The 24,857-nt window shown below is 42.8% G+C and overlaps 2 protein-coding genes across 7 annotated transcripts; one reads left to right on the top strand and one right to left on the bottom strand.

Annotated features, from left to right (window-relative positions):
• The first annotated feature begins 677 nt into the window (after positions 1-677).
• Positions 678-9,011, top strand: LOC105931815. Of its 5 annotated transcripts, none has more exons than XM_036137231.1 (14): positions 678-1,201; positions 1,467-2,173; positions 2,260-2,332; positions 2,421-2,493; positions 2,579-2,606; positions 3,112-3,252; positions 4,321-4,452; positions 4,603-4,768; positions 4,856-4,896; positions 5,888-5,938; positions 6,012-6,148; positions 6,217-6,324; positions 8,608-8,715; positions 8,790-9,011. In XM_036137231.1, exons 2-14 carry the CDS (start codon positions 2,162-2,164, stop codon positions 8,938-8,940), a joined length of 1,221 nt encoding a protein of 406 aa, XP_035993124.1. In that variant the 5' UTR covers positions 678-1,201; positions 1,467-2,161; the 3' UTR covers positions 8,941-9,011. The 5 variants fall into 5 exon arrangements, with proteins under 5 accessions (XP_035993124.1, XP_035993120.1, XP_035993126.1 ...); XM_036137227.1 differs by having other exon boundaries at positions 1,453-2,173; XM_036137233.1 differs by lacking the exon at positions 678-1,201 and having other exon boundaries at positions 1,399-1,601; positions 2,021-2,173.
• On the bottom strand, positions 9,010-22,967 carry inavaa (innate immunity activator a). Of its 2 annotated transcripts, none has more exons than XM_012870677.3 (10): positions 22,882-22,967; positions 16,735-16,832; positions 15,242-15,375; positions 15,011-15,133; positions 14,683-14,917; positions 14,546-14,593; positions 14,100-14,304; positions 13,574-13,723; positions 10,855-11,527; positions 9,010-9,674 (listed from the first exon to the last, which is right to left on the bottom strand). In XM_012870677.3, exons 2-10 carry the CDS (start codon positions 16,796-16,798, stop codon positions 9,582-9,584), a joined length of 1,725 nt encoding a protein of 574 aa, XP_012726131.2. In that variant the 5' UTR covers positions 16,799-16,832; positions 22,882-22,967; the 3' UTR covers positions 9,010-9,581. The 2 variants fall into 2 exon arrangements, with proteins under 2 accessions (XP_012726131.2, XP_021176178.2); XM_021320503.2 differs by having other exon boundaries at positions 14,100-14,250.
• Between the last annotated feature and the right edge of the window lie 1,890 nt (positions 22,968-24,857).

The following is a 24,857-nucleotide window of genomic DNA, read 5'->3' as shown; positions in this document are numbered from 1 at the left end:
CTTGCCTCCAGAACGCTTCAAGCTGAACAGAACATATTTAACAGTCTTTCCATATGTGGCTCAATACCATGCTGTAGTCAATAACAAATGGGTTGAATTAAGTCTGGTCAAGGCGTTTATTCCCCATTTACAGCTAAAGGTGTTTTTGTTTTTTGTTTTTTTTTTTAAACAAAAGTTGGCACAGAAGCTAAAATCTGTCCTAGATCTTACATTTAAACAACCTTGTTTTGGTGATGTTTCACTCATGAACTGCAGCGCCACAAATGAGTAATTGACAGTAAATGTGATGTTTCGCCTGCATTATGTTAGATTACTATATTCATCCTTTCTCAAGATGCTCTGATGTAGCGAAATGACAGAAAAGATGGAAGCACAAACCATGTCTTGCTTTTTTGTCTAATTCTCCAAATGACTGCTAAATGTTTAAAACAATGAAAGAAACCCTGACAATGATCACAAAATTTTGTGATTCTATACCTCCTACGGGCAACTGACTGCATAGCCAATATAAAAAAACTCAAACATGTGTCACATGCACCAAGGTCGCACTATTCTTCAAAATTCCAATCGTGTAGACACAAATTAATGCCTTGGACTATCCCTCCTGAATGCTGGCAGCAAATATCTAATTCACTGGGTGGCCTGAGTCAGGTGGGCCTTTTTCACTGACCTTGTACAAAACAGGTCATTTAAAGATGACTCAGCAATTTTGCTGCCTACTCTGACGATTCCCAACATTCTGTTGCTGTTTTTGCAAGTTTGCAGACCAAATAATGTTGAGCACTCGATAAAACATCTTAAAAGTAGCATTCAGTTCCTAGGTTTTCATACTGGGTCACAATTTCAACATCACTGGAGAGGCCCGCAGGGTGATGATGGAGCCGCATTTCCTAAAACATTTCCTTCGTCCTGAAAATATTAAAATGGAGGAGTCACACCTCTTAGTGCAGGGGTTCTCAAAGTAGGGGTCGTGAGATGATTTGGTGCTAATGTGCTAAGAAGATGTATTTCCGTTTTCGTGAAACTGATAAAATATAACTTTAATGCAGGGGGAAGGTGGCATTTATAAATACTACTTTATCCTCATGTTAGGAATTTATTCTCATCGGCAGTCTCCAGCACTGATTTTGGGGGTTGTAGGCTGAAAAGTTTGGGAACCCTGTCTTGGTGGTGTTCCTGCACTGCAAAAACCGAATAAAAAGTAAGTAAAATGTTCTTAAAGTTAGTGTGTATATATATCCTTGATTTGCGCAGGTAAATAAGATGATTTGCCAATGGAATAAAATTTTTGCACTTAAAATAGGAACAAATCATCTCCATCTTATTTCAAGTGCAGGAAGTATAATCTTATTTTAGGGGTCAAAATACTCATTCCATTGGCAGACAATCTTATTTACCTGCTCAAATCAAGGACAAATACACTAACTTTAAGAACATTTTACTTATTTTTAGATCGTTTTTTGCAGTGTACCACTGGCCTGTGATCAGGGTCACTGCTACAGAGGAAGGACAAGATAACAGCCATGGGGAGATCCAGTCGAGGAGAGGACATCAGAGCGAAACCCGCTGACTTTCACCCGCTGAGATCTATCAGCCAACAGGTCGTCAAAATCTATAAGGAGGCAGTCTTAGGTTTAGAAATGTACTGCAGTTTAAAATGTGGATCCACTTAACAAAGATCAAAAGAGTTTATTGTACAATCTAAATTGTAATTGAGAAAAAATGCATGCGTGTGTCCAGATTGTATTGAATATACTTGTTAATTACAATTTGAGTTCAATATGAACCACAAAAATATTTTATACTTTCATCAACATGTTTAAGAACGTGGAAATATTGATGCGACATCTCAACATATCAGCACCAACAACGGGATTTAAGGACAATGAAGTCAATTATTATTATTACTACAATAAACACCCATGCTTACGTATGAAACCCGGCTTCCCATGAGCCTCTTGGGTGAGGGATCCTGCTCTGCTTTGACTGTGGATCTCTTAATGGGATTATCTATTCTCAGGACAGAAGAAAGGCCGAGGGAGGAATGTATCCAGGGCAGACGTCTGACCGTAACCCTCTCACCGTTAAGACAAACTGAAAACCCAAATAAACCGGTACAGGGTTCTGGATTGTTCTGGTGCACGCCGCTGCTGACGCACCGATGAGCACGGAGGTGAGTTAACCGGTTCTACCGTCGGCTGCCGCGTCTGCTTCTATGCACGTGTTTACATTTAACGGCCCTGACGGTGTTTCTGTAAGGCCTCTCCCCCTGACGCCGAGACACACGGGCGCCACTTACCCACCATGCCTGACAGCGAGGACAGTGAGCAAGGTAGGAGCTGAAAGAGAGATGGATGAGAAGAGGATGGGTGGGTGCTCTCTGGCTCTGAGTTCAGGCCTGGGTTCGTCTTTCTAAACAGAAACCAGCCAGGTGGAGCCGCCGGTGACCAGCTGGAGCGAGCTGTCCATCATAGAGCGCGTGGGCCTCAACAGGTGATTGCACATCGTGACCAAACGCAACACCGAGTTCTGTCTAAACCTTTCGTTGAGCTTTTATCTTCTTTATGTTTTCTAACAGCGTGGACATGACAGAAAAGGACTTGGAGGTAAAGCTGCAAGCTGTTTAACATTTTCATCAGCTCGACTTGATTTGATTTGTGCATTAAGTTCCTCTGAGTGGCCAGTGTTGTATAAAGTACTGAAATCTCGGAGTCAAGTAAAAGAATAGGTACCTCTCCAAAATATGACTTTGGTAAAAGTCCAAGTGACTGACTGAAATGTTACTTGACTAAAAGTCTTAAAGTATCTGAAATGTCTTGTACTTAAGTATAAAAATTACTGTAAAAATAGATGTACTCAAGTAATGTAATAAAAAGTATAAGTAAAAAGTAAAACAAACCAAATGCAGTTTGAATTACATTTTTTAGATTTTGGTAAACTTTGACAGTCAAGCTCTCTTAAAATAATATAAACAGCCAAGTGCAGGAGACATTTAGAACAGGTTTAGACAGAAAATACAACACTGTGAGTGGCAAATACTACCAGTAATGATAAAGAAAATCCCAAGTTTCCATTGATAAGCTGAGAGGTGAAACCTGTGCGTGTGCCCAGACGGCCTTCTCTCAGATCGCCCTGGCCTTCCGCTGCGATCAGTACACCCTGAAGCAGAGGCTGCAGTCAGAGGAGCACGCGCGCAACCTGGCGGAGGAGAACGTCCACCTGGAGCTCAGCCGAGGCAGGGAGACCCTGGAGGTACGCTGTGTGGAAAACGCGTCGCCGTCTTCACAGCATTGTACTTTTTTCCTTGCAAGCTTATTTCTGGCTTTTGGAGTTTCTGGTTGCGTTACAGCCACAAAGTCTGATGCACCATCTTCGGGGATTTTAATTTGAATGAGTCTTATTGTGCAGCTGAAGTAAAAGGCTGCATGGCCAAGTGACGCCTTTGTAGCACCGCCTTTTTATTGCCGTCACAGCCGCAAGTCTTTTAGGGTACGTCTCCACCAGCTTCACTTCTAGAGATGGAAATCGTCGCCAATTCTGCTGTGAACATTGACTTTCAAAACTTGCCACAGGATTTAGTTCTGGACTTTGCCTGGGCCAGCTAACACATGAATATAACACACAATTATGCTTTGATCTAAGCTCTGGGCACATGTTTACGCTCATTAGTGAAGATCTTTCACAATCCCCACGGCACATCATGCTGTGGGGATTCAGGGTGCGGTCGGGTAGAAATTTGGCACGCGGGGCAAAAAAGTAGAAATTCTTATAGCTCGAGAAATTCTCGAGTTCTTATAGCTTTCTTTCAACAGTGCGTTTCTTCTTCTTTTCTTGGCTTTTGTTTTTGCCACCTGTCCATAGAAGACGGATTTGCTGAGTGCACAACTAATAGTTTTCCTGTCAACAGATTCTCCCACCTGAGCGGCAAATCTCTGCACGCCCTCCAGAGATACCATTGGCCTTTTGGCTGCTTCTCTGACATGTCCGTTCTGTCCTTTGGTGTTCATTAATGTTCTCTACTCTAAGTTACACGCATGTGGACTCAGTTTGCTAAGTTAGTGGCTTCAGATGGTTGGACTGAGCTTTATTAAGGGGTATCAGATTAAAGGGGGACGAATTTAACAGCATGCCATACTTACAAGATAGTTTTTTTTTATTTGAAAATCTTGTATCATATTCCTTCTACCATACAAATTTCCACTGATGTTTGTCTACAACAAGACATGGCAGTAGGTTTGTGAGGGTTGGATTGCCTTTGCATGCACTGCATCTTTACTTTGGGAAAGGAGAGGAAGGACACGTGATGGTGTGTGTTTTCAGACACTGAAGGGCCTGTGTTTGGACAGCAAGCGCAGCAGCATCCTGCAGAGGCTGGAGCTCTCCCTGGACATCCTCGGTGGCACCGTCGAGCGGATCTCCAGCACGGCAGAGGTGCTTGGTGCCGTCCACCAGGTACACGAAGGATGCTTTCCTTGCTGTGAGATAGCATGTGACTGATAGCGGGATGAAACTGAAAGCTTTGCTCCATCGTTCGTTCATATTGTTATAAACTCCTGTTTTATTCTCACCGCGGCTGGGTATTTCACGGAGCCGTTTCATTAGGAGGCTCGGGTGAGTCGCGCTGTGGAGCTCATGGTGGCTCACGTGGAGAGTCTGCGGAGGCGGCATGACAGGAATCTAGCGGAGCTGGAGGAAGCTAAAAAGACGCTGCAGGAGCAGCAGCAGCTCAGCGCCAGCAGACACAGCATTATTACCAGAATCTTCCCAGGTTTGCAACGACTCAGTTTGTCCTGTAGTGATGTTTTCCCTTGTTTTGGTGCTGCTTAAATGATGACACCCCCTTCATTATTTACAGCAGATCCAGAAAGTGATAGGAGGAGGAGAAACTCCAATCAGGTATGCAGGTTTTGGTTTAGTGTAGAACAGGGGTGTCAAACTCATTTTGGTTTAGGGGCCGCATACAGCTTAATCTGATCTCAAGAGGGCCACACGAGTAAACTCATTGCAAAGATTAAATAGAACTAATAAAAGTGGACTTGTTGTTTATTTTTATATTAAATGAATTTCACTGTTACACAATATAGTATGAATAACCTCAGCCTTTTTAAGAAAAGTATGTGCAATTTCAACAATACTTTTACTCAGTTAAACATTTACGTGTGCATTATGCATAAGAACTGATCACAGTGATTGTACAATGTTGAAAAACATTTATTCACAATTTTTGGAACTTAAAAACACTGTCCTGCATGACAAAATACATCAAACAGATAAAAATTAAGAAATAATTTAAAATCAATTTTCCACATCTGAAGCTCAGTGCTACCATCTGCTGATTAAAACACAGCGCCCCTCGTGGACAGTATAGGAACTGCAGATTTTCAATTAAACTAAGTACATTACATGTTTTTTTCAATAATTATTTTTATCATTCTCTTCCTTTTATCTCCTCTTTCTTTCACCTTTTCTTTTGATCTTATTGTTCTTCCTTTCCTCTCCTACTTTCCCATTAGTAGTGTCCATATCATTTGAGATAATCCCCGCATGAATCATAATAAAACTAATCACATTCATAAATCAAGCGGAGCACTATGGCAAAAGCAGTTCTGCTCTACTTGTGAAAATCAAATCTGATGAGCTCTTTTTGGCATTAAGACAAGTTAATTCTTATTGCCACATTGCCAGACAGGACACTGGATAAAAAAAAAAAAAAAAAAAAAAATTTTTTTTTTTTTTTTTTGAGTAATGATAATGCATTTAGCCAGCGGGCCGGACTAATTTGTTCGGCGGGCCGGAACCGGCCCGCGGGCCGTATGTTTGACACCCCTGGTGTAGAAAATGATGTCTCCCTGATGAGATCACAGAGTTTTCGTCTCTGTATTTTCAGAGCGTCTTACTGCGGAGAGTCAGCGCATCGATCATCTCTAGCCCCACTCAGGTGAGAAGGTTTTCCTTGGTGAGCTCCACTTACTGTCCAAACGCCATAATTGCCGTCATGTTCTGCCTCACAGGAGAAGAGAAAGCGAGATTCAAGGAAGAGGACTTTCTCCTGGAAGAAGCAGTCTCCTCCGCTCTTGTCTCCGTCGCTGAGCTTTGATTCTAGCAGCTTGGTCTTTACTCGAGAGGACAGCCTCCCAATGGATGAAAGGTCATCTAAGTTCTGCCTTTTGCCTGCACCGTGTGGTTAAAATTAGGTTTTAACAAGTTTTGTTCCAGGCAACCAGACACAGATCCACCAGAAGATCCTCCTGCGGACCTTTCTGCTCCCAGCCCAGAGAGCCCACCGACAGAGGAAGTGGCTCCCTCAAATGAGCAGAACAAAAGGTACGACCATATTCAGGGACCTTCTCCATAACCTTAAAAGCCTTTTTGGTGTTAGACGTACATTTTCACCAAAAAAATATGGGTAAAGCTTCTAGGAATACCAAAACAGCAACAGAAGTGGTGGAGTTTGTCACAGGAGCCACAATGTTTATTCTGATTACTTATCAGAAAAGTTTTGGAGAGCGCCCAGACATACCTACAGAAAAACAGATCTAGAAGAGTCATTTTTTATTATATTGCATTCAAATCTAAACCTGTCACACAACAGACTTGTCTCTTATGGCTCCTTTATTTGTCAGCTAGAATCTCCTTGCATCAGCCTGCAGCTGAATGTCGAAGAAAGAAACAAGAAAACAAAAATCAAAAAAATGGACAATTTGTGTGTGTTCCAACTTCAATAACAAAAAACGGGTTACCAGAACACCATAATGGACTTCTTAGTTTAAAACTTTAAAGTGTTACCTTTACAGACATCAACCTTTTGCTCTTTGCCTCTGCTCCAAAGGGTTCAACAGCAGCATCTATTTTTTAAATTAGTTTTTTTAGGCGTTTTTGGAATTTGGGGGCACCAGTTAAGAGGTTAAGTTTAGTCCTGGGATCAACTAATAAAACCCGACTGGATGACCCCAAGGACCCGTCACGCACACAAACACTTCAAAGTTCAGATAAATGACGGTATGTGAGGCTGTCGGGAGATTTAAAATGAACCGTAAAAGTTTCAAATCCATTCTAAAATGAGCAGAAAGCCAGCGTAAAGAATATGAAACTGGGGCGATGTGCGCATGTCCAGAGGCGCGTTGGTTAAAACATGGATTTGTCCCAACAGGCTGAGTGTGAATAAGGCTTGAATGGGAGACACTGACACAGAGAGACATAAATAGTCCAGTCTGGAGCTAATGAAAGCATTAATGGCCTTGTCCCGGTCAATTTTTTTTTTTATTTTGGCCAAAAGACACAGTTGCTCAAAGATTGTCCTTACCACAGAGTCTATATAACGTTTAAATGTAAAATCCTTATCAAATATCACCTTAACAGTGTTCTTTAGTTTAAAAGCACTGGCATTTCAAGTGGCGTTAATCTTTACATAAAATACATTCAGTGTTAAGATTATATCCTTCCCAAGAGCAACAAACCCACAGATTCAGAGATGCTCCTCTTACAGAGGGCAGTCGGCTTCATTTGCTGCCAAAAAGTTCAATCTTTGTCTCGTTTGACCAAAGCACAATGTTCCAGTTAACGTCTCAGTGGCAATTAGCAAATAAACCACGTTTTCATTTGTGATGGTAGGACAGTGTATAAAGTGGCTAAAACTGTTCCTCCTGTAAGATTTAACTCGCCACAATATCAACTTTTCTTGCAGATAAACTGTATAAACTGGGCCTAAGGGTGCTACTTTTATGTTGCTGTGCATTTTTTATACTTCTATCTGAACTGGACTGAAATTATGAAATGAAAAGTATCGTCTATACACGTGCAACCGGCCCTTTTCATGACTTCATGACCCCAAAGTGGCCCCATATCGAAATGAGTTTTACACCTCTGGTATACAGGAACTCCATGGACCTCTCTGCTCTGGTTCTGTAATAGTGAGTTTTGGAGATATTTTTTACATTTGCCATCCTCACCATCCGTGGTGGCAAGACAATCCTCAGCCTTCACCCAGCCTTGTTTCCTACGTCTTCAGTTAATTAGCATTTGAATCATATTCTGGTGAGGTGTAATTTTAATGCGTCCGTTTCTTGATTTATGAAGATCAACAAACATCTGCTGCACTTGAATTAAATTGTCTTTTTTTAATGTTTTTTTTTAAAATGTTTAATGTTATAATTTTGTTAGAAACAACAACAAATACTTCTCGACACTTGATTTTCTTTCCAGCTATTTGGTTTACAGTTTTAAACAGGACCAAAAAGAAACAAGGAACGTTTAAGTAAATTGGTAATAAATAGTTGTTGTTTTGCTTGACTTGTCCTTCCCGTTAATGGGTGGTTTTTCTTTCCACTGTCGCTTCATGCTTGCTCAGTAGCAGGGATTGCTGCAAAGCCATGTACAATGCAGACAACTCTCCCTGTAGCTCTACGCTTCTCCAGGAGTGAATGCTGCTTGTCGGGACTTTGAAGCAATCAACTGGTTCTCTTATATAGGAAATTTTTGACCAATCTGTATAATATGATTGATTTTGACTTTGTAAAGTGCCTGGAGATGACATGTTTCATGAATTGGCGCTATATAAATAAAATTTAATTGAAATTGAATTGTGCAAACACTGCCTCTTCTTAACAGCCTCTCCCTGGACTCCCAGCGACAAAGACAGAGAGCCAAACCCGCCGTATTAAACAAAGGGAAGGGACGAAAGGCTCCACTTATCCAGAGACAAATCTCCATAGGCACGTAAGTAAATGTGACCCCTCCCTTTTTTGTTTAGACTTTTGCGTGGACAGACAATGACTGGCGGCCTCCCTCAGGTATGGGTCTCCGTGTAAGCAGGATCCTCTGGCGGTCCGGCTGCATCGCTGCCAATGGGCGCGCATCTGCGCCAACCTGCTGGTGCTGTCCTGCGTGGTGATGCTGACCTGCGTCATGTGGAAACTTCACGAAGGAGAGTCTGAGCCATGACCCGTCCATCTGTACTTCATCCTCACTCTCTTCGAGGATTTAGTTTGTAAAATAAAACCCTTTTCCATCTCTTGGTCGTGTTCTTTATTATAAATATACAAAAGGAAAATATCTCAACACTCATACAATCATGCGGTTAGTAAGAGCACAGCATCCTGCAGTTAAAACATTCATCAGACCACTGTGGAAGGGGTCAGGGCTTCATAAAAATGACAAAAATTCAGATAATGTATCAAATTTTTGTGATAAACCTATGTCGCAAGAGGAAAAAAAACTTTCAATAAATATATTTAAAAATTATATTAAGAATGTGGAGACCTATATGACAGCTACAGGATGTGACTGTTGTGTCTAAAAAAAAATGTGTGCCAGCCACAGGAAACAAAAACAACTCTGGTCCATTTAACACATTTATGAGATTGCATGAGCCTCGCTTCAGCTACAGTCTAATATGACAGAACCTAAAATAAATAAAACTGGCATTTCACCTTACATTAAGTCATAAATAAGTACCGTACTGGTACCAACAGGTCCAAAATTTTCTGCATCGTGTCAACAAACAATCTCACAGAGAGTCTAAAGTCTCAATAAATACAGAGATAAATAAACTGGAATGACTTGAGGAGCCGGACAGGTGCAGGTTACACCTGGCTCACGATTTCAGCGTCCTCGGCCACGAACCACTGGACCGGAGTCCCGTCTGCAGCTCTCTGGAGGACCAGGTTGCCCGAACCCTGAGGAAAAGGTCATTACATGCGTGTTAATCTGGGACATACACTCAAGGAACGTTATACAATTTATCAACCACATGATACAGCGCCTTGAAAAGATCATAATCCTTTGTTTTTTACAATTTTCTTATGTCACAACATAAAATGACGCATGGTTTTAAAAAAAAAAAAAAGAACACACCTAATTAGCAACTAGGGTCCACCTAAATGGACACCTGTCAACACAACATTAGCTGGGCCCTAAATCTCACTTTTCAGGGAGTGAGGCAAAGCGATAAGAAGTCCCGTGTGCGGTTTGCCCCAAGCAAGGTAGGTGACATGGTAAACACAGAAGAGAATCAAAATCAAACTATTTAGCCAACAGGCTGAACGCTATGTGTGGCAGAAAGCACACACTGAATATACACAATCCCTGTGGTGACACACGGTGGTGGCAGCATCATGCTGTGGGGATGCTTTTCTTCAGCCGGGACCGGGTAGCTGGGTTAGTGGGAGTTAATGGTGAGAAAATCTCAGAAGAAACCCCGTTAGAGGCAGATCAGGACAAGAACTTACAGCCAGGAGCACAACTTGGTTTACGTGAGAGCAGATTCATGTGTTGGAACGGCGCAGTCAAAGTACAGACAGAAATCCAGTTGAGAACTTAAAAAAATGGTGTTCATAGATGCAGTCTGACTGAGTTTCAGCTATGTTACAAAGAAAAATAAGCACAATTTCAGTCTCTTGAAGTTGAAAACTATTAGGGACGTACCAGAACAGAAAAGCAGCTACAGTTGAAGTAAAAGATGGTTTATTCTGAGTATTTCTAACGTGGCCAAATTCAAAGCCGTTCAGAGCCTTTTGCAAAGCACTTTTAACACCTTTAATATTTCAGTAATTAAAGAAAAACCCCCACAAGCATTTAATAGTTGTCACTACTGTAGATACATTTAATTTTATCCTAACCTAAAATCACAACACTGAAATGTAAGATAAAGTAACAGGTGCCCTATTTACTGCTGTGTCATCAGGTTTCTGCAGAAACGGGCCGTAAGGATCTCATGTGAGACTAAACAGAGGAAGCAAAGGGCTTCCTATGAACACCTCTCCTTAAAATTAGAGAAGAGTGATTTTACAACTGCAGACTAAACACAGCCAGGTTTAATGGACTCCTGGCAGGCCCGCAGTCTTAAACGGTACCAACCTGTTCGAAGGGGGGCAGGTGAGGTGAAGTGGGGCTCATGACGCTCTGATGTTCTGCGCAGCTCGGCCAGAACTTTTGCAGCTGATTCCTCTGATGCCAGGACTTCAGCTCCTCTGACACGAGCTCCCGAGGCATCAGCCTGACGGCGTGGTTGGGGTAGTCTTTCAGCGAAGGGGTTCGGACCAGCCTGGTGTAGGGAGGAGGGGGCTTCAGCATGCTCCTCTGGCAGGGACTTCCTCTCTGCAGATTGCAAGCCCCAGGAGACGCAGCGGGGAAGCTCCTTCCTTTCTCCGTGTCTTGAGGCGACAGAGGTCCGTTCTCCGCCGCGGGTCTGACGCGCCCGGGGCTGGACTGAGGCTGGCCGGTGCTCTTGTGGAGGCCGCGGAGACAGGAGAGCTCCTTTTTCTGTGCCCCGAAGTGGAATCCGTAAGGCGGGGGACAGAGCTTGGGGATCTCTGTGGGCCTGTCCCTCCCAGGGGAGCGGATGTAGGAGGAGGAGGAGTGCTCCGAGCTGCTGTCCTCCGAGCCGGGCGGGTAAGGACGCGGAGGGGAGAACTCCGGGGAGCGCACCGTGATTTCTGGCACGCTCTGCTGCTGAGGCAGCCTGGCTCGACCACGGCAGCTCTCCGAGCCGAGCCGCTCCATCTCCACAGACAGCTTCTTTTTGGGAAGTCTGAGGAGACGTAAAAGTAAATGAAAAGGTATTGTAAAAATACCAGCATAATAATAATATGGTGGACCAGTTTATAGCCATTACTCATACACATTTTCCCTTCACTCCCTCAGAATCCGATCTTTTTATTTCGGCCATTGGGTTTTTATCTCAGCATGTTACGCAAAACAGGAGGAAACACAATAAGTGGAGCTGGCTTCCTGGGTGATGCTGCGTTAAAGGGGTTATTCACAGTTTTTGTTATTTGGCATCTAAGCAAACTTCATTCAGCTTGAATTTGAAATCTATAATGCTCAAGGCCACACATAGTCCACAGGAACAGAAGCCGAGGCTGCGAGAAGAAGAATGATGTTGTTTTTGACCCGGACATTTCAGGCTGACCAATTCAGGTGCACCTCCCTCCTGGGAGGTACTCAGAGGTCTCTCCCACTGCAGCACAAAACCTTCATGCTACAAAAAAATAAAAATAAAAATAAAAGGTTCTACCCAGAATATGCGTAAGGAACAGGCTGTAAGAGCTCCCAAAGTTGCAGCCCTGACAGACGGATCATATCAGTCGGTTCTTGTGGACTATTTTTTTTGGGTTTAGCCTTCAGACTTGTCGGATTTCAACTGGATTGTTTCCAAATCAAATAAAAGTTGATCCAGGAAACCCGAAGAGCATCAAAATCTCGCTTGGTTGAATGTTTTTTTTTTTAAGTGCTTATTCAAAAAAAGAAAACACATGGATATAAAAAATATTAGCCTTATTATAAATCAACATAAAAATAACTTTTTCGCTCTTCAATTTTCTGATTTTCATCGGTTGCATCAAGGATTAAGGAATAAAGCCTTGAAACTAAACAATTTTCTTTGTTTTCATTTCTCCTTATCTTTCAAGACTGCATAGAAACTGTTAAAGAGGCAGGATCTCCTCAGCAGATATCCATAATTCAAGTTTAACTGCTAAATTTTGGCCATGAAATGTAAATTTCTCTTTATGAAAAATTTATACCCAATATTCTCTCTGAACTGTCAACATGTACTTTGTATGTACAGAGAAAGCTCAAAAAACAGAAAGGAAGCATGTGAAGTATTTTAAACTTAAAGTACTTCACATCCATCCAGAGTCAATTATTGACTCTGGACACGGCACAGATCACCTGAATAGCGCTTTGTTTTTTGAAAATAAAGACTGATTTATGGATATCTACAAAAAGTGAATGTGAGTTGCATAACACTTGAATTAGTAGTTGTTTTATGTTAGCAGCAGGAGTAAAGAACTAAGAAAAATGTAGAGTTTGGGATTAAAGTCCTTTGCTAAATTAGATAATTACATTATTTTGTATTCTTTTTGAGTAGGAGTTTCTACTCTTGGGTCCTGAGTGTTTTTTCAGATTTTACCCCATTAATAATTTTTTTTTGACCTACTTGTGCTTTGCTTTGTGCGTTTGTGCAAAAAGGCTGCTATGGTCAGGTATATAAGGACTGGAAAGAAAATAAGTGAAAAAGCAGCCAGAGTCTTAAGAAAAACAGCATGGAAGTGAGAATTTTCTCTCTAAAGGAGAAAAAGATAAGTAATTTATATATATATATATATATATATATATATATATATATATATATATTGCTTTTAGCAAATGTTCCCATTTTAGTCGGTTTTATCTTGTGAAACTTAAACAACCCTTCTTTAATCGATCTGCTCTGACAGAAGACATTTTCCATGTATGTTTGAATTAAATGGGATACTGAGGGATGTTTTTAAATTTGCTCCTTCGTGAGATCTGAGGCTATTCATAAAACATTCATAAAAGTGTCCCCTATGTCTGCAAAACCAACGAGTCATTAAATGTTAAAACAGAAAATCTTGAATCAATATCTAAAACTTTTTCCCCCCTTTCTGCTAGTAAGAATATTATTTTAGATATGCTTAAATTTATTTCTGACTAGTAAGAATGCTATCATTTAAATCTAAAGAGGAAACAGACTACAGGCTATAGGTGCCTGCTGCAGTGCACATGTCGTTAGGCTCTTGGAACGTTATTTTGGACGTAATGGTGTTCGTACCTGAAGGACTGGGAGTACTGTCGGCGTACGAGCAGCTCCGGGGTGGAGGGGGCGCTGGTGGAGTGATTGTTACGCAAAGCAGAGTTCCTGACGAACTGAGTGAGAGGAATCCTGCAGCTTTCTGCAGACGCCGGAGCTCCTGCGGGGCTACTGCAGGCAATTAAACAGGAACAACACAATCAGAAAAGCAATGAATGCTTATGAAAGAAAACAAAAACAAAAAAGGGAAGGAGTGTTCACAGCATAAACCAGGATGGTCTTTTACTCAAATGCAATGTAATTTAAATTCCAAAAAAAAGGTAAAAAACAAAGCAACTGGACTTGTTTTCCGTAGTTTCAACTACGGAAAAGAAGTCCAGTTGCTTTGTTTTTTACCTTTTTTTTGGAATGACCATGACCTGGATGACTGAGAATCTTCACCAGCAATGTAATTTGAAAAATAGCAGATTTTAGAAAGCCAAACCCTAAAGGCAGAACACCGATTGGTCTCTACCTGATGACATGTTCTCAAACATCCGCCTCTTACCTGGACCTGCTACGGCTCGCTGACTGAGGTTTGGTGGCTCTCTGGTAAGGCTGATCCAGGCTGGACTCTTTCCACGGAGAGTTCTGGATCGGAGAGCGTTCATAGGCCACAGTGGCCTGGCCTGAAGACTGATGGGGCGACTGCAGAGGCTCTGAATCACAAGTGTCCAACACTGGAGGTGAGAGTGGGCAAGACGAATCTACATCTTAAAAAAATAAATAAAAAAAAGTTAACCTCTAATAGATAAAAAAAAAAAAAAAAGAAAGAAGGAAATTTGCAATCTGAGAAACATTGACATCAAATAAAGTTCAGTTTAATTTAATGCATGAATGAATGTCTTTTTTTCTTTTCTTTACTGAATTCATCAGATTGCAGCACCAACCTCTAAAAGGGCATTTTTCTCGGTTTATTTCAGGGTAGGAAATCCCTCATGTGTGCAAACTCACCATCATCCAGAGCCACCACATCAGAAAGCGAGCTGTCGTCAGACGTATCTGCTCAGAAAGTCACACATTTCAAACATTTTTCATCACATCCCCTGCATTACACAGACGGTCCTCAGGGGGGCAGCAGCGTCGCTCACCTTTACTCGGGCTGCTGGAGCTGGACATGCTCGGTGAATTGCACTGGCTCTTGGTCCTGTGCTGGAAGACGGCCTCCTGCAGGTCCTTCACTTTCCTCTCCTCCCGTTTGCACTGCTGCAGTCGGCTCTTCTTCTGTGGTTTGCTGAGGTTCTCCTCGAGGGAGAGCTTTCGGGCCGCCTCGTAAATCTGACGCTGGACCGCCAAATCGGTTTCCAGAGCTTGTAACTCTGAGTCCTAAGATAAAGAGAAACATGGAAACTTCAGTTTGCCCTCTGTTTATTCTCTTTGCCCATCTGAAGCGAGCGCCGACGAGGTGCCGGCTCATACCTGCTGGTCCAGACGGATCAGACCTTCATCCAGCTTGAAAGAAGCTCCGATCCTCCTTCTAACCCGAGGCGGCTTCTCATCAGGTGTCAGAGGGAAGTCAGAGGGGATTGAGCCTGTCAGTTCCTGTGGAAACAAAACCAAACAGAATAAGAAAAGCGTCACAATAAGAAATGAAATGCTGTGTTTTCTCCGTTTCGAGAAAACGTTCAACTGTTTCCCTGAATCGCTCACCGCCTCCCTGATGCAGAGTTTCCGGAGCTCCAGCAGGCAGAGCTCCAGGCGCTCCTCCAGAGATTGATGCTTGAGTTTCAGGGCTCTGGTGTGAGTGGTCAGGTCCTTCACGGGAGAGGTGGGGCTGTCTGGGCCTGCAGCGATTACGAACGCATCATCAGCACAGCAGCAAAGACGAATCTGAAACGTGTGCCACGTCTCCACCAACTTTCCACACCCGCAAACTCACCTTCTAGCCATTTCTCTAAATACAATAGCTCAGGCTCAGTGAGATTAGATAGAGACGGTCTGCCAGAGATGCTAAATTACATTTAGGGCTGGACCATTCCAACACATGTATGTCCTTTATTCTAGGGGTCTGCGACCTGCGGCACTTTAGGGCCTCGGCTCCCCAGTGACCCTTCAGATCTTTGGCCACAGATGTTGAAAGCCTGCATTTTCTCATCCTATATTTGCAAAACATTTCTGCAACAGAAATGACCTTAAGGACTTTTAATGTGTCTTAAAACACATTTGTTCATGAAACAAAGAAGGCATCATGCAGGAACCCTTCGTTCAGTCGTACGTGTTTTGAGGCGTCTAACAGCTTCTTTTCCACGGCTAACCTTTATTTAACTCGACCCGTCTTCCCATCAAATCGTTGCAGCTTTTCTGGTCTAGATAAAGAAAAGCCCCCGCAGCATGAAGCTGCCACCACCCAGTCTCATCCTTGAGCCTGGTGTGTTCAGGGTTACTTTCTCCGCTGCACCTACCATTTTCAGAAAGCTCAATTTTTTAGTCCCTTCCTCCACATGGCTGCCATGACGCCTACTTGACTTGTACAAAACTGCACACGTGACTTCTTAAGGGTATTTGTTTTTTCACAACGGCCCTCTTCTCTTCACATCTCAGTTAAGGCCGGATTTGCACAGCCGACAGCGATCCTGTCCACATCTTCTCCCTCTTGGATCTGTGCAGCTCCCCCAGAGCAACCATGGGCCTCTTGGCTGTCCCTCTGAATAACGCTCGCCTCGTCTAATGGACTGAACAGCGCTCGGCGAGATGCTCACAGCTTCCTGATGTTGTTTTATAACAGCTTTTATGACAGCTTTGTCCCTGACCAGTCGGCAGTGATTCTTGGTCTTCGTGCAGTTTTGCTCACTAATGTTCTCCAACAGACCTCTGAGGCCAGAAACAGAGCGGCTTATTTTCATACGGAGATTAAATTACACACACAGACTCTATTTACTGCCTAGAAAACAACTGGCTGGGCTCAGTGAGTGAACTGTGCTGAACATAAACACTCCCCACACTTGTCAGACTTGTTTGTAAGTTTAAAAAACAGCGCCTCCTTATTTCCATCCACTCTGTTGCTCGTATGCGTTGGACTAGTAAATAAAATAAACTGTGTCCCGTCGTTGCTTCCCGGGTCTCGATCATGTGAATCACGAAGTGTGTGTGGTGAATCAGGCGCTGCGCTGACACTGGATTCCTCCTTTTGGTGTCGTCCTTACCAGAGTGCAAGATAATCCCGCTGTCTGTGTCGCTGATCTCCTCCTTGCTCTCGATCGCCGTCATCCTGACTATCGGTTCTTCCACTTATTGTAGTCGCCTGTCGAGAGAGGCGGAGCAAATTGAAATTAGAAACACGAGACCGCTCACTTTGCAGAAGAAATGCCCTGCCTGTGTTTCTCTCCCTCTGCTGCTTTACTTAACAAAAAGTGAATGACGGGCGGGTGCTCCCTTTTACACCCTTGTGTCTCCCGTCTCCCGCCTCCCCCCTCCTCTTCATTTTCTCTCCCATGCTCCATCACAAAAGACGCAGACCCCCGCGGCTGACTCGGCACATGTTGCGGGGGTTAATCTGAATCGCGGTGCCATGGCTACGGGGCACGGGGCGGCTGGCCAGGGGAGCGTGTCAGCGCGAGTCGGATCACGGGGCGTCTTTTTTTTTTTTTTTAAACCCCCAAAAACCAAAGAAGAAAGCAGATGGCTGCAGGAGTGACCCCTCCACCCCCCTCCTCCCTACACACTTCTGTTATGGACTGCACCTGTTCCCCCTCTGTGTGTCCCCCTCCTCCCCTCCCCTCCCTTGACTTCTATTCAACCAGTGTCCAGGGAATCCTCTGGGGGGCTTTGAAGTGGAAGAATGTCTCCATGCGAGTCCTGGTCCACGCGGCGTCCCGTCACAAGATGCCTGCCCGTTTCACCAGAACACTGCGCAGAGCTGGTGTTTATGTCCCGCTCTGCTGCTCCTCAGTGAACATGTGACGGGTAATGAGCGAGAAGAGGCTGCTGAGTGAGGCAACAACTAGGGGGGGGGGGGGGGACAAGATGAAGAACAAATCTGCTATTTTCCGTAGAGCTGAAGTGAGCCTGTGTATGGATCAGAGAGAAGATGCTCCCTTTATCTTCTCATCTTTGGTTTTTCTTATACAATTAAGCCACTAACTGACTATTGGTTGCAGGATTAAAGGACTGATGTCTCAGCAGGATCTGGAAAAACTAATCCATGCGTTTATTTTTAGTAGAATTGATTACTGCAAAGGTGTTTTCACAGGTCTGCCTAAAAAGTGGATCAGACAGCTGCAGCTGATCCAGAACGCTGCTGCTCGCGTCCTCACTAAGACTAAGAAAGTAGAGCACATCACCCCAGTTCTAAAGTCCTTACACTGGCTCCCTGTATCTCAGAGAATAGACTTTAAAATACTTCTGTTAGTCTATAAATCCCTAAATGGCTTAGCACCTAAATACATCACAGACTTGTTATCAGTGTATCAACCCTCCAGACCACTCGGGTCTTCTGGCTCCAGCCTACTCTGCATACCTAGAACCAGAACTAAACATGGAGAAGCAGAATTTAGTTCCTATGCTCCGTTTATCTGGAACAAACTTCCAGAAAACTGTAAAAGTGCGGAAAGCCTGAGTTCCTTTAAATCAAGATTAAAAACACATTTGTTTAAAATTGCCTTTGAATGTTCAAGTTAAACTGTTTTACTGTTTTTAAATGTTCTTTTTTTTTGTCTCTACATTCTATCCCTACTTGCTTTTATTCCTATATTTTAATCATGTAAAGCACTTTGCATTGTCTCTGTACTGAATTGTGCTATATAAATAAATTTGCCTTGCCTTGCCTTGCATATAGCAGCAATGCTACCAAACTAGTTAATTAACGATGCCAATAGCCAACATATTACTTATATCTCTTATCCAGTACTGTTCTTTTAAGTCTCTTCTGACATTTACAGCATAAACTGTTATATATTTTCAGAATAGTTTCAATTTTGAAGAGAGGCCTCACACATTTTGGACGCAACTGAGTTGAGGCCTTTAATCTAGGGCTGGACCTATCGTGAAACATTTAACATAAGATAAGATAAGATAAGATAAGATAAGATAAGATAAGATAGGCTTTATTGATCTCACATTGGAGAAATTCACATGTCACATCGGCTGAGTGATCAGTAGTCATAGGAAGAAGGAGTCAAGTGGGACGAGTTGCATCAAATATATACACAGTGTGTCCTCGTTATACCATGGATCAAAAGGAGTAGGTAAGAAAAAGCAAAAAAGAAAGAAAAAATACAAAATGAAATAAGGAGAGGATGTCTTCTGTACATTGACTGTGGCTTATACGCGTGTGTATTGACATATATTCGGGTGTGGTAGCAGCAGAAGTCACTTCTTTCAGGGTTATTGCACAGTGTATTAAATAGAACTGCACATTAGTTATTGCATTTCTTATCGTTATAAGAATTCGGGTTTATCTCGACAGCGATAAATTCCAATTAGTAATGTCTGAGAACCCCCAAAAAAACTGCCACTATTGTCAGGAATGTAATTTTAGCTATTTTCTCCACCGATGTTTTTTTTTTTCAGAGCATCAATAAATGTTAATGCATTCAAAAATATAATTAAATGCCATTACTGTGTGCAGTTTAGTGATGAAAATCTAATTGTTTTATATAACTTGTGTCCTGACGAAACATATTTCGAATGCTGTTTTAATATATGTTGCATTATTAAACGTGTTTTCTAAGGACAGTATTTGTATTTATGGGACTAAAGCTGATGTGAAGTCACAGCCACAAAGGTACCTAAAAAGACTACAAGAAGCCGACAATAGTCTTTTATCGTTACTTTTATCGTTATCACAATAGTACCACAATATATCGTGATAACATTTAAAGTCAATATCGCCCACCCCTACTTTAACCTAAACTAAAAATACCAGGTTTTAAAGCATAGTTTGCCCGAGCAAACCTAGTTTTTTTTTTTTTTTTTTTTTTTTTTGGGATCCAAACCTAGTTTGACGGTTTGGATCCCAAAGCCAGAAGCGGGCCCCAATGGTGCGCTTCACTCATCCCACCGAACGTAGGTATAAAATAAAACTTCATAACAAACAAGCTTGTTTTACATTTGCTCCAAAGACTTCTTAAAAATGCCTCTATTGTAATTTTTTTTCCAAAAATCTCCTTTAACGTTTAAAACTTGCTATAGGGTTTAACAATGGTTATTCAATTATGACATTTTATAGCCACAGTAACGATCCACAAACCTCAACACAGCATACACCTCTAACTCTTTTAGACAGATTTTTATTTATAAAAGAGAGAAAAGTGACTAATGTGAAGCCGAGTCAAAACTAAGTTAGTGATATGGGACATTAAACTGGCTGCGGGCCCCAAAAATCAATCTGTGCTACGGGGCCCCAATAAGTCTGGGGTTGCCTCTGTTTTAAAGCATGTTAAAACTCTGCCTTGTCTCTTGTTTTGTTTTTTTCCTGTTAAAAACAGAGCACAAGGCAGCCTCTGTCCCACTGTCAAGTAAACAAACCCTCCAGGGGACAGAAATACAGGATGGGAGGCTAGTTGACATAACGAGGGACACCATATAGCAGGCCGGCTCTCTGCAGCTTCAGCGTCTAATCCCCAGCTCCCGTCTGAAACTGCTGTGTTTGGAGATTGATATCAGGCCCCTTTCCTGTAGAGCGGAGGAAGGCTCAGAGCCTGCGTGAAGCAGGGCCCTCCTGTGACAGGATATCAGCGCAACCCACCGCTCCGACCCATTCATTGCAGCTGCTCATGTGAACACAATGAGGGCGAACGCCGGGCGGCTTGAGTCAGTAAAACAACTCCCCGACAAAAGACCCGCATCAACCAACCAGGCCCTCAGAAATCTGCTGCGGCCGCAGTATCTGCTAACGGCTCAGGCTCAGCCAGCGCCGAGACGACAGACAGGAACTATGTGGAGTTTGAGGGGTGAAGTTTTTTTTTTTTTTTTTTTTTTTTTTGAGGGTGTTGCACTTGCAGACACATGGCTCCATGTTGCAGCAATCTAAAAGCCGAAGATGTCGACATGAATCACGCCAAAGGCTGTGTAGTGTGGGATTTACCCCACTTACACCTCATAAGTGTCTGAAGAGTTTCACAAGAGTTTGTGGTTGGAGGGTTCTGGGCTGAGTGAGTGAGTGAGTGAGTGAGTGGGTGGGTGAGTGGGTTTGGGGTTGAACTCTCGCTCCGAGCTGCAGCTTATTGCCAAACTGTCGACGCTGATTTCTCGTAGAGTTCCTGCGACCCTGAAGCTGTAGGAGTGTTGAAATCTGGGGAGTTAAAGCCAGAAACTAAAAAGGAAGAAATAGTCTCGGTCTCCTGAGGGAACTGCTGGCGATAGCGCCGTCTCCACCCTGCAGACTCCGACTGATGGACTCACAGACATCCTTAATGGGTGGGAGAGTGCCATCGCCGCTGATGATGAGCGTCTGTAAACATACGAGATGAAAGCGCCGCTCACCCTGGCGGCTCGCTGGCCTGCGACGGCTACGGAAGTCGATGTTTATGACAGGACATGGCGATGCGTTTTGTTGCCGTCTCCCAGACTTCCCGCGCCGCCCTTTCCCATGAGCCCCTCCGGTCGGAGCGGCGGACCGCTGGATCGCGGCCACCACCACTCTGCTCATTACCACTGCGGTCGGGGCCTGGAATTACCAACGGGGACCAGTCTCGCAGAGAGAAACAGCGAGGCTTGCATGAAACCAGATCCGGGGCCCCCGTCGGAACCCTATAATTAAGATTTTCCTGCTGAATGCTGATACTATGCGAGAAAACCCCAAACGACTTTGCAGCTCGCTTTTTTTTTTTATTTCAGCCTGACGGAAAGCCAAAAGCCATTCAGCAAAAAGGGGGCTCAGCTCCATGCAAAGCACGGGGCTGCTGGGAGGATTACGCTGCGAGAAAGAGATATGGAGGAAAGATGCCGTACAGACAGCAAATTTTACAAACTGTTGCTGTGAGCAGCGGTAACAATCGAGCATCATGCCAGCCTCCACCCAGTCACTGCAGGCCATATGCTCCCCAGACCGATGACAAGAACCAATAAAAGACTGGCCTCATTGTTCTCCAGAGGCTGAGGGCCCTGGCTGTGGGATCGAACCACCTCGGCCCCTCAAAAAGGTCAGCGTCCGTTTCTGAGGGCCTCTGATGGAGTTACATCTCATCGCAGTGAGAGAACACTAAAGCAGCGGGGGGGGGGGGACTCCAGCGGCGACAACGACAGCACAGAGGTGTTGTGCCCGGCGCCTCGCTTAACGCGTCCCGTCTGCTAGCAGGTGGAGCGGTGGGGATGTTGTTTATTCTGCTGCTGTGATTGGTGAATAGCAGCAGAATAAACCAGCCTGTTGCTCAGCAGGAGAGCGAAAGCATCCAAATCTCAACCAGCAGACAGTAAACTGGGAATAAGTGACGTAGATTTAGGCACAAGCTGATGGGACTGATTAGTCTTTACCACTTCTAGCAGGATCTTTTTTTTATTATTATTATTCATTAAGTGGGGGTGCGTTTTCCAGACAAGACGACAAAGATGGAATCACCGTCCTTAAATATCCAACCAAAACATGAAAATGTAATAAGCCATGCGTAGGACCAGGTTATGAGCAATAACTTACTGACTAATACCTGCGGATCATAAACTCAATCCTTAAAGCTTTTTGCACACCGTTTTGGAGCCAATGTGTGCAGGCACAGCAACGTGCCATTATCTGCATACAAATATGTTTATACGCTGTTCTAAATATTTATCCTGTGGCTGTTGTTTTACACGTTTCCTGTCTTTCTGGACCAATTATAGAAAAAAAAAAGTATAAAACTGATGCTTTCCAATCAAGCTCAGCAGCAAAACAGAGTCCTGTTAAGTCCTACGTCCTAAACTCTGGGTTTAAATTGAATAAAAGCAAGTCTGCATGAGAAAAATGCTAAAAAAAAAAAAGGCATCCAGTGTAGATCCAGCGTGTTTATTAAATCAAGAGGCTGCATAGTACCGATTTAGAGTGAATGTAATCCAGACTGTGGAGTTAGAAACTGGGATTAAAATACAAATTAAAACCGCCTCATGGCTTCTGTTAGTCTTCATTAAGTTAAACTCAACCCTTACACGCAATACAAACCCTCATCTTATCGTGATCTTTACATGCGAGTTTATTTCTAAGACACAATTTCTAACAAATCTAAGACAGATCACTTTCTCTTGCCAGCTACTTTGTTTTAACGAGCTCAAACTTTAGCCTCCACGTCCTTTTTATGGACTCGCGTGGATTCTTCCCATTTATTTGCCTGTTGTATTTTGTTATTCACCCAATAGAAAATTAGTTTATTTTTTTTACATACCTGGCAGATTGTGTTGCCCTTCCGCTACAGCATCCTTCCTGAGGCCGCAGCAGCTTTAAACACTTTCTCCGGTCAGATGTGAGAGGCGCCTGGGACAACTGGTCAGGGCAAACTCACTCTCTCAATGAAGGGGGGGGGGTCAGTCCGTCTTAATGTTTAAAAAGTAATTAATACAAATATAGTATCCTTCTTTACTGTTTAAATATCATTTATTTAACCTAAAATAGTAAGTTAAAATATTTAAGCTTTAAATTATCTATATAAATATATATTTTTTATCAACTGAATGCTGTCCGTCTCCCCCGCGCTGCTGTTAGAAATGGTTTCGTCCAGCCCTGCTAACTTTTGAGGCACGCGTCTGTCTGCAGAGGAGGAGGAGGAGGAGGAGGAGGAGGAGAGGGGGGCGGCTCTTCATTTGAGAAGAGGGACAAAAGAAGAAGAAGAAGAGGGGCTGAGGTGGTAGACGCTAGTTTTCGCTGAAAAAAAGCGAGCAGCTGGCAAGTAAGTAGTGGGAAACAATAAAGCACTAACCCCGTATTCTTTACCCCGACGGTGAAAGGTTGAGTTTAAGTTAATTTATGAAAACAAGTGCAGCCCGACTAGAATATTTATAACATTTAATTGAATAAATTAAGCCAATCAGGTAAACAAAAATAAAATTATTTAAATCAACAGGTGGAAAAAAAATCATTACGTTTTAACGATGAGTTTTTGTTTTTTTTGTAGTGAACTAGTTTTTTTCAGGTTACCAGGCAATGACTTCCATAGGCTTTAGGATGTAATTAACAAATGCAGCTAAAAGCTATGTGTTTTCAAATGGTCCTTAGTCATTAAGAGCTTAAAATCAATACTAAGTTAAACTGGACCTTCAAGCAATCCATCCATCTTTACCAAACATCCCAACAAAACACAATTGCTGTTGAGATATAGATGTGTTTTACTTTCAAATGAATTTGACATGTTGTTTGCTTGCTATGAGGGGCTATTAAAAAAAAAAATCTGATATGGTAAGCCAAGATGTAATGAATATAAACAGAACAGATTTCCCCTTTCCACCTGACTCATCTGCTTTTTCTTTCAAAAAAATCCACTTAGCTGAGCATATTTGTAGTCATAACGAGCTCAATCCCAAGCTGATGGAGTCTATAAAATGTGACCGTTTTGAAGTGTTATGCTTTAGATCTATTGCATTAAGACCTGTAAATGCAAGTCATTCCTCTATGGATCTTGTTCTGCTAGTTTATCAACTTAGAAAGCCTTGAAATACTCCATAATTAATTTGTTATCAGCTATAACTTTAAATATCAATAATAACAACAATCATAATCATCTTTATTGTCATTGCGACATATATTCCAATGTAATTTATCATCTTAACCAATCCCTTACAGAGCAGTGGGCTGTTACTGTGCTGCACCCGGCGTCTTGCTCAGGGACCCAGAATGGCAGTCTGTGGGAACCGAACCAGGAACCTTGCAGACTCTCCTGGACACAAGCGCCCTGCTCTCTGACCACTAAGCCACCCCTCCCCCTTGCTGGTGCCTCAAAGTCGATATGTGGAGCCATCTTTTTAATTAGTATAGTTAAATGTTTGAAACCTGTGAAAATTGTGGAGGCCCATTTCTGCCCCTTGAAAGAAAATAAACGATATGGAATTGTATAACTTTGAGTTTAATAAAGTGGTGATTTCGACTTTCAATGTCCCAATTATTAGATAGAAAGTAATAATTTAAACTTTCATTGTCAGAATTCTGACATTCAATCATAATAGTGAGGCTCAAAGTCAGAATTAATAAATGAAGTTTGTGTCCTGTATTTGCCACTAAAATACTCCAAATAGTCCAAACAACCTGTTTTAACCCTCAGCTGCAGGCTTGTGCGACCATCCAGAATGTCTCCAGTGCCTCAATCAGACCCTTGGGCATTCCCAGCTTATACATTCCTAAAAGCCTCCAGCAGATGGCCCGTCCTTCCTC

The sequence above is a fragment of the Fundulus heteroclitus genome, chromosome 1 (assembly GCF_011125445.2).
Source record: "Fundulus heteroclitus isolate FHET01 chromosome 1, MU-UCD_Fhet_4.1, whole genome shotgun sequence".
Classification (NCBI taxonomy): domain Eukaryota; kingdom Metazoa; phylum Chordata; class Actinopteri; order Cyprinodontiformes; family Fundulidae; genus Fundulus; species Fundulus heteroclitus.
The sequence above is the reverse complement of the archived record's forward strand: the minus strand, read 5'-3'. Positions and strand labels throughout refer to the sequence as shown.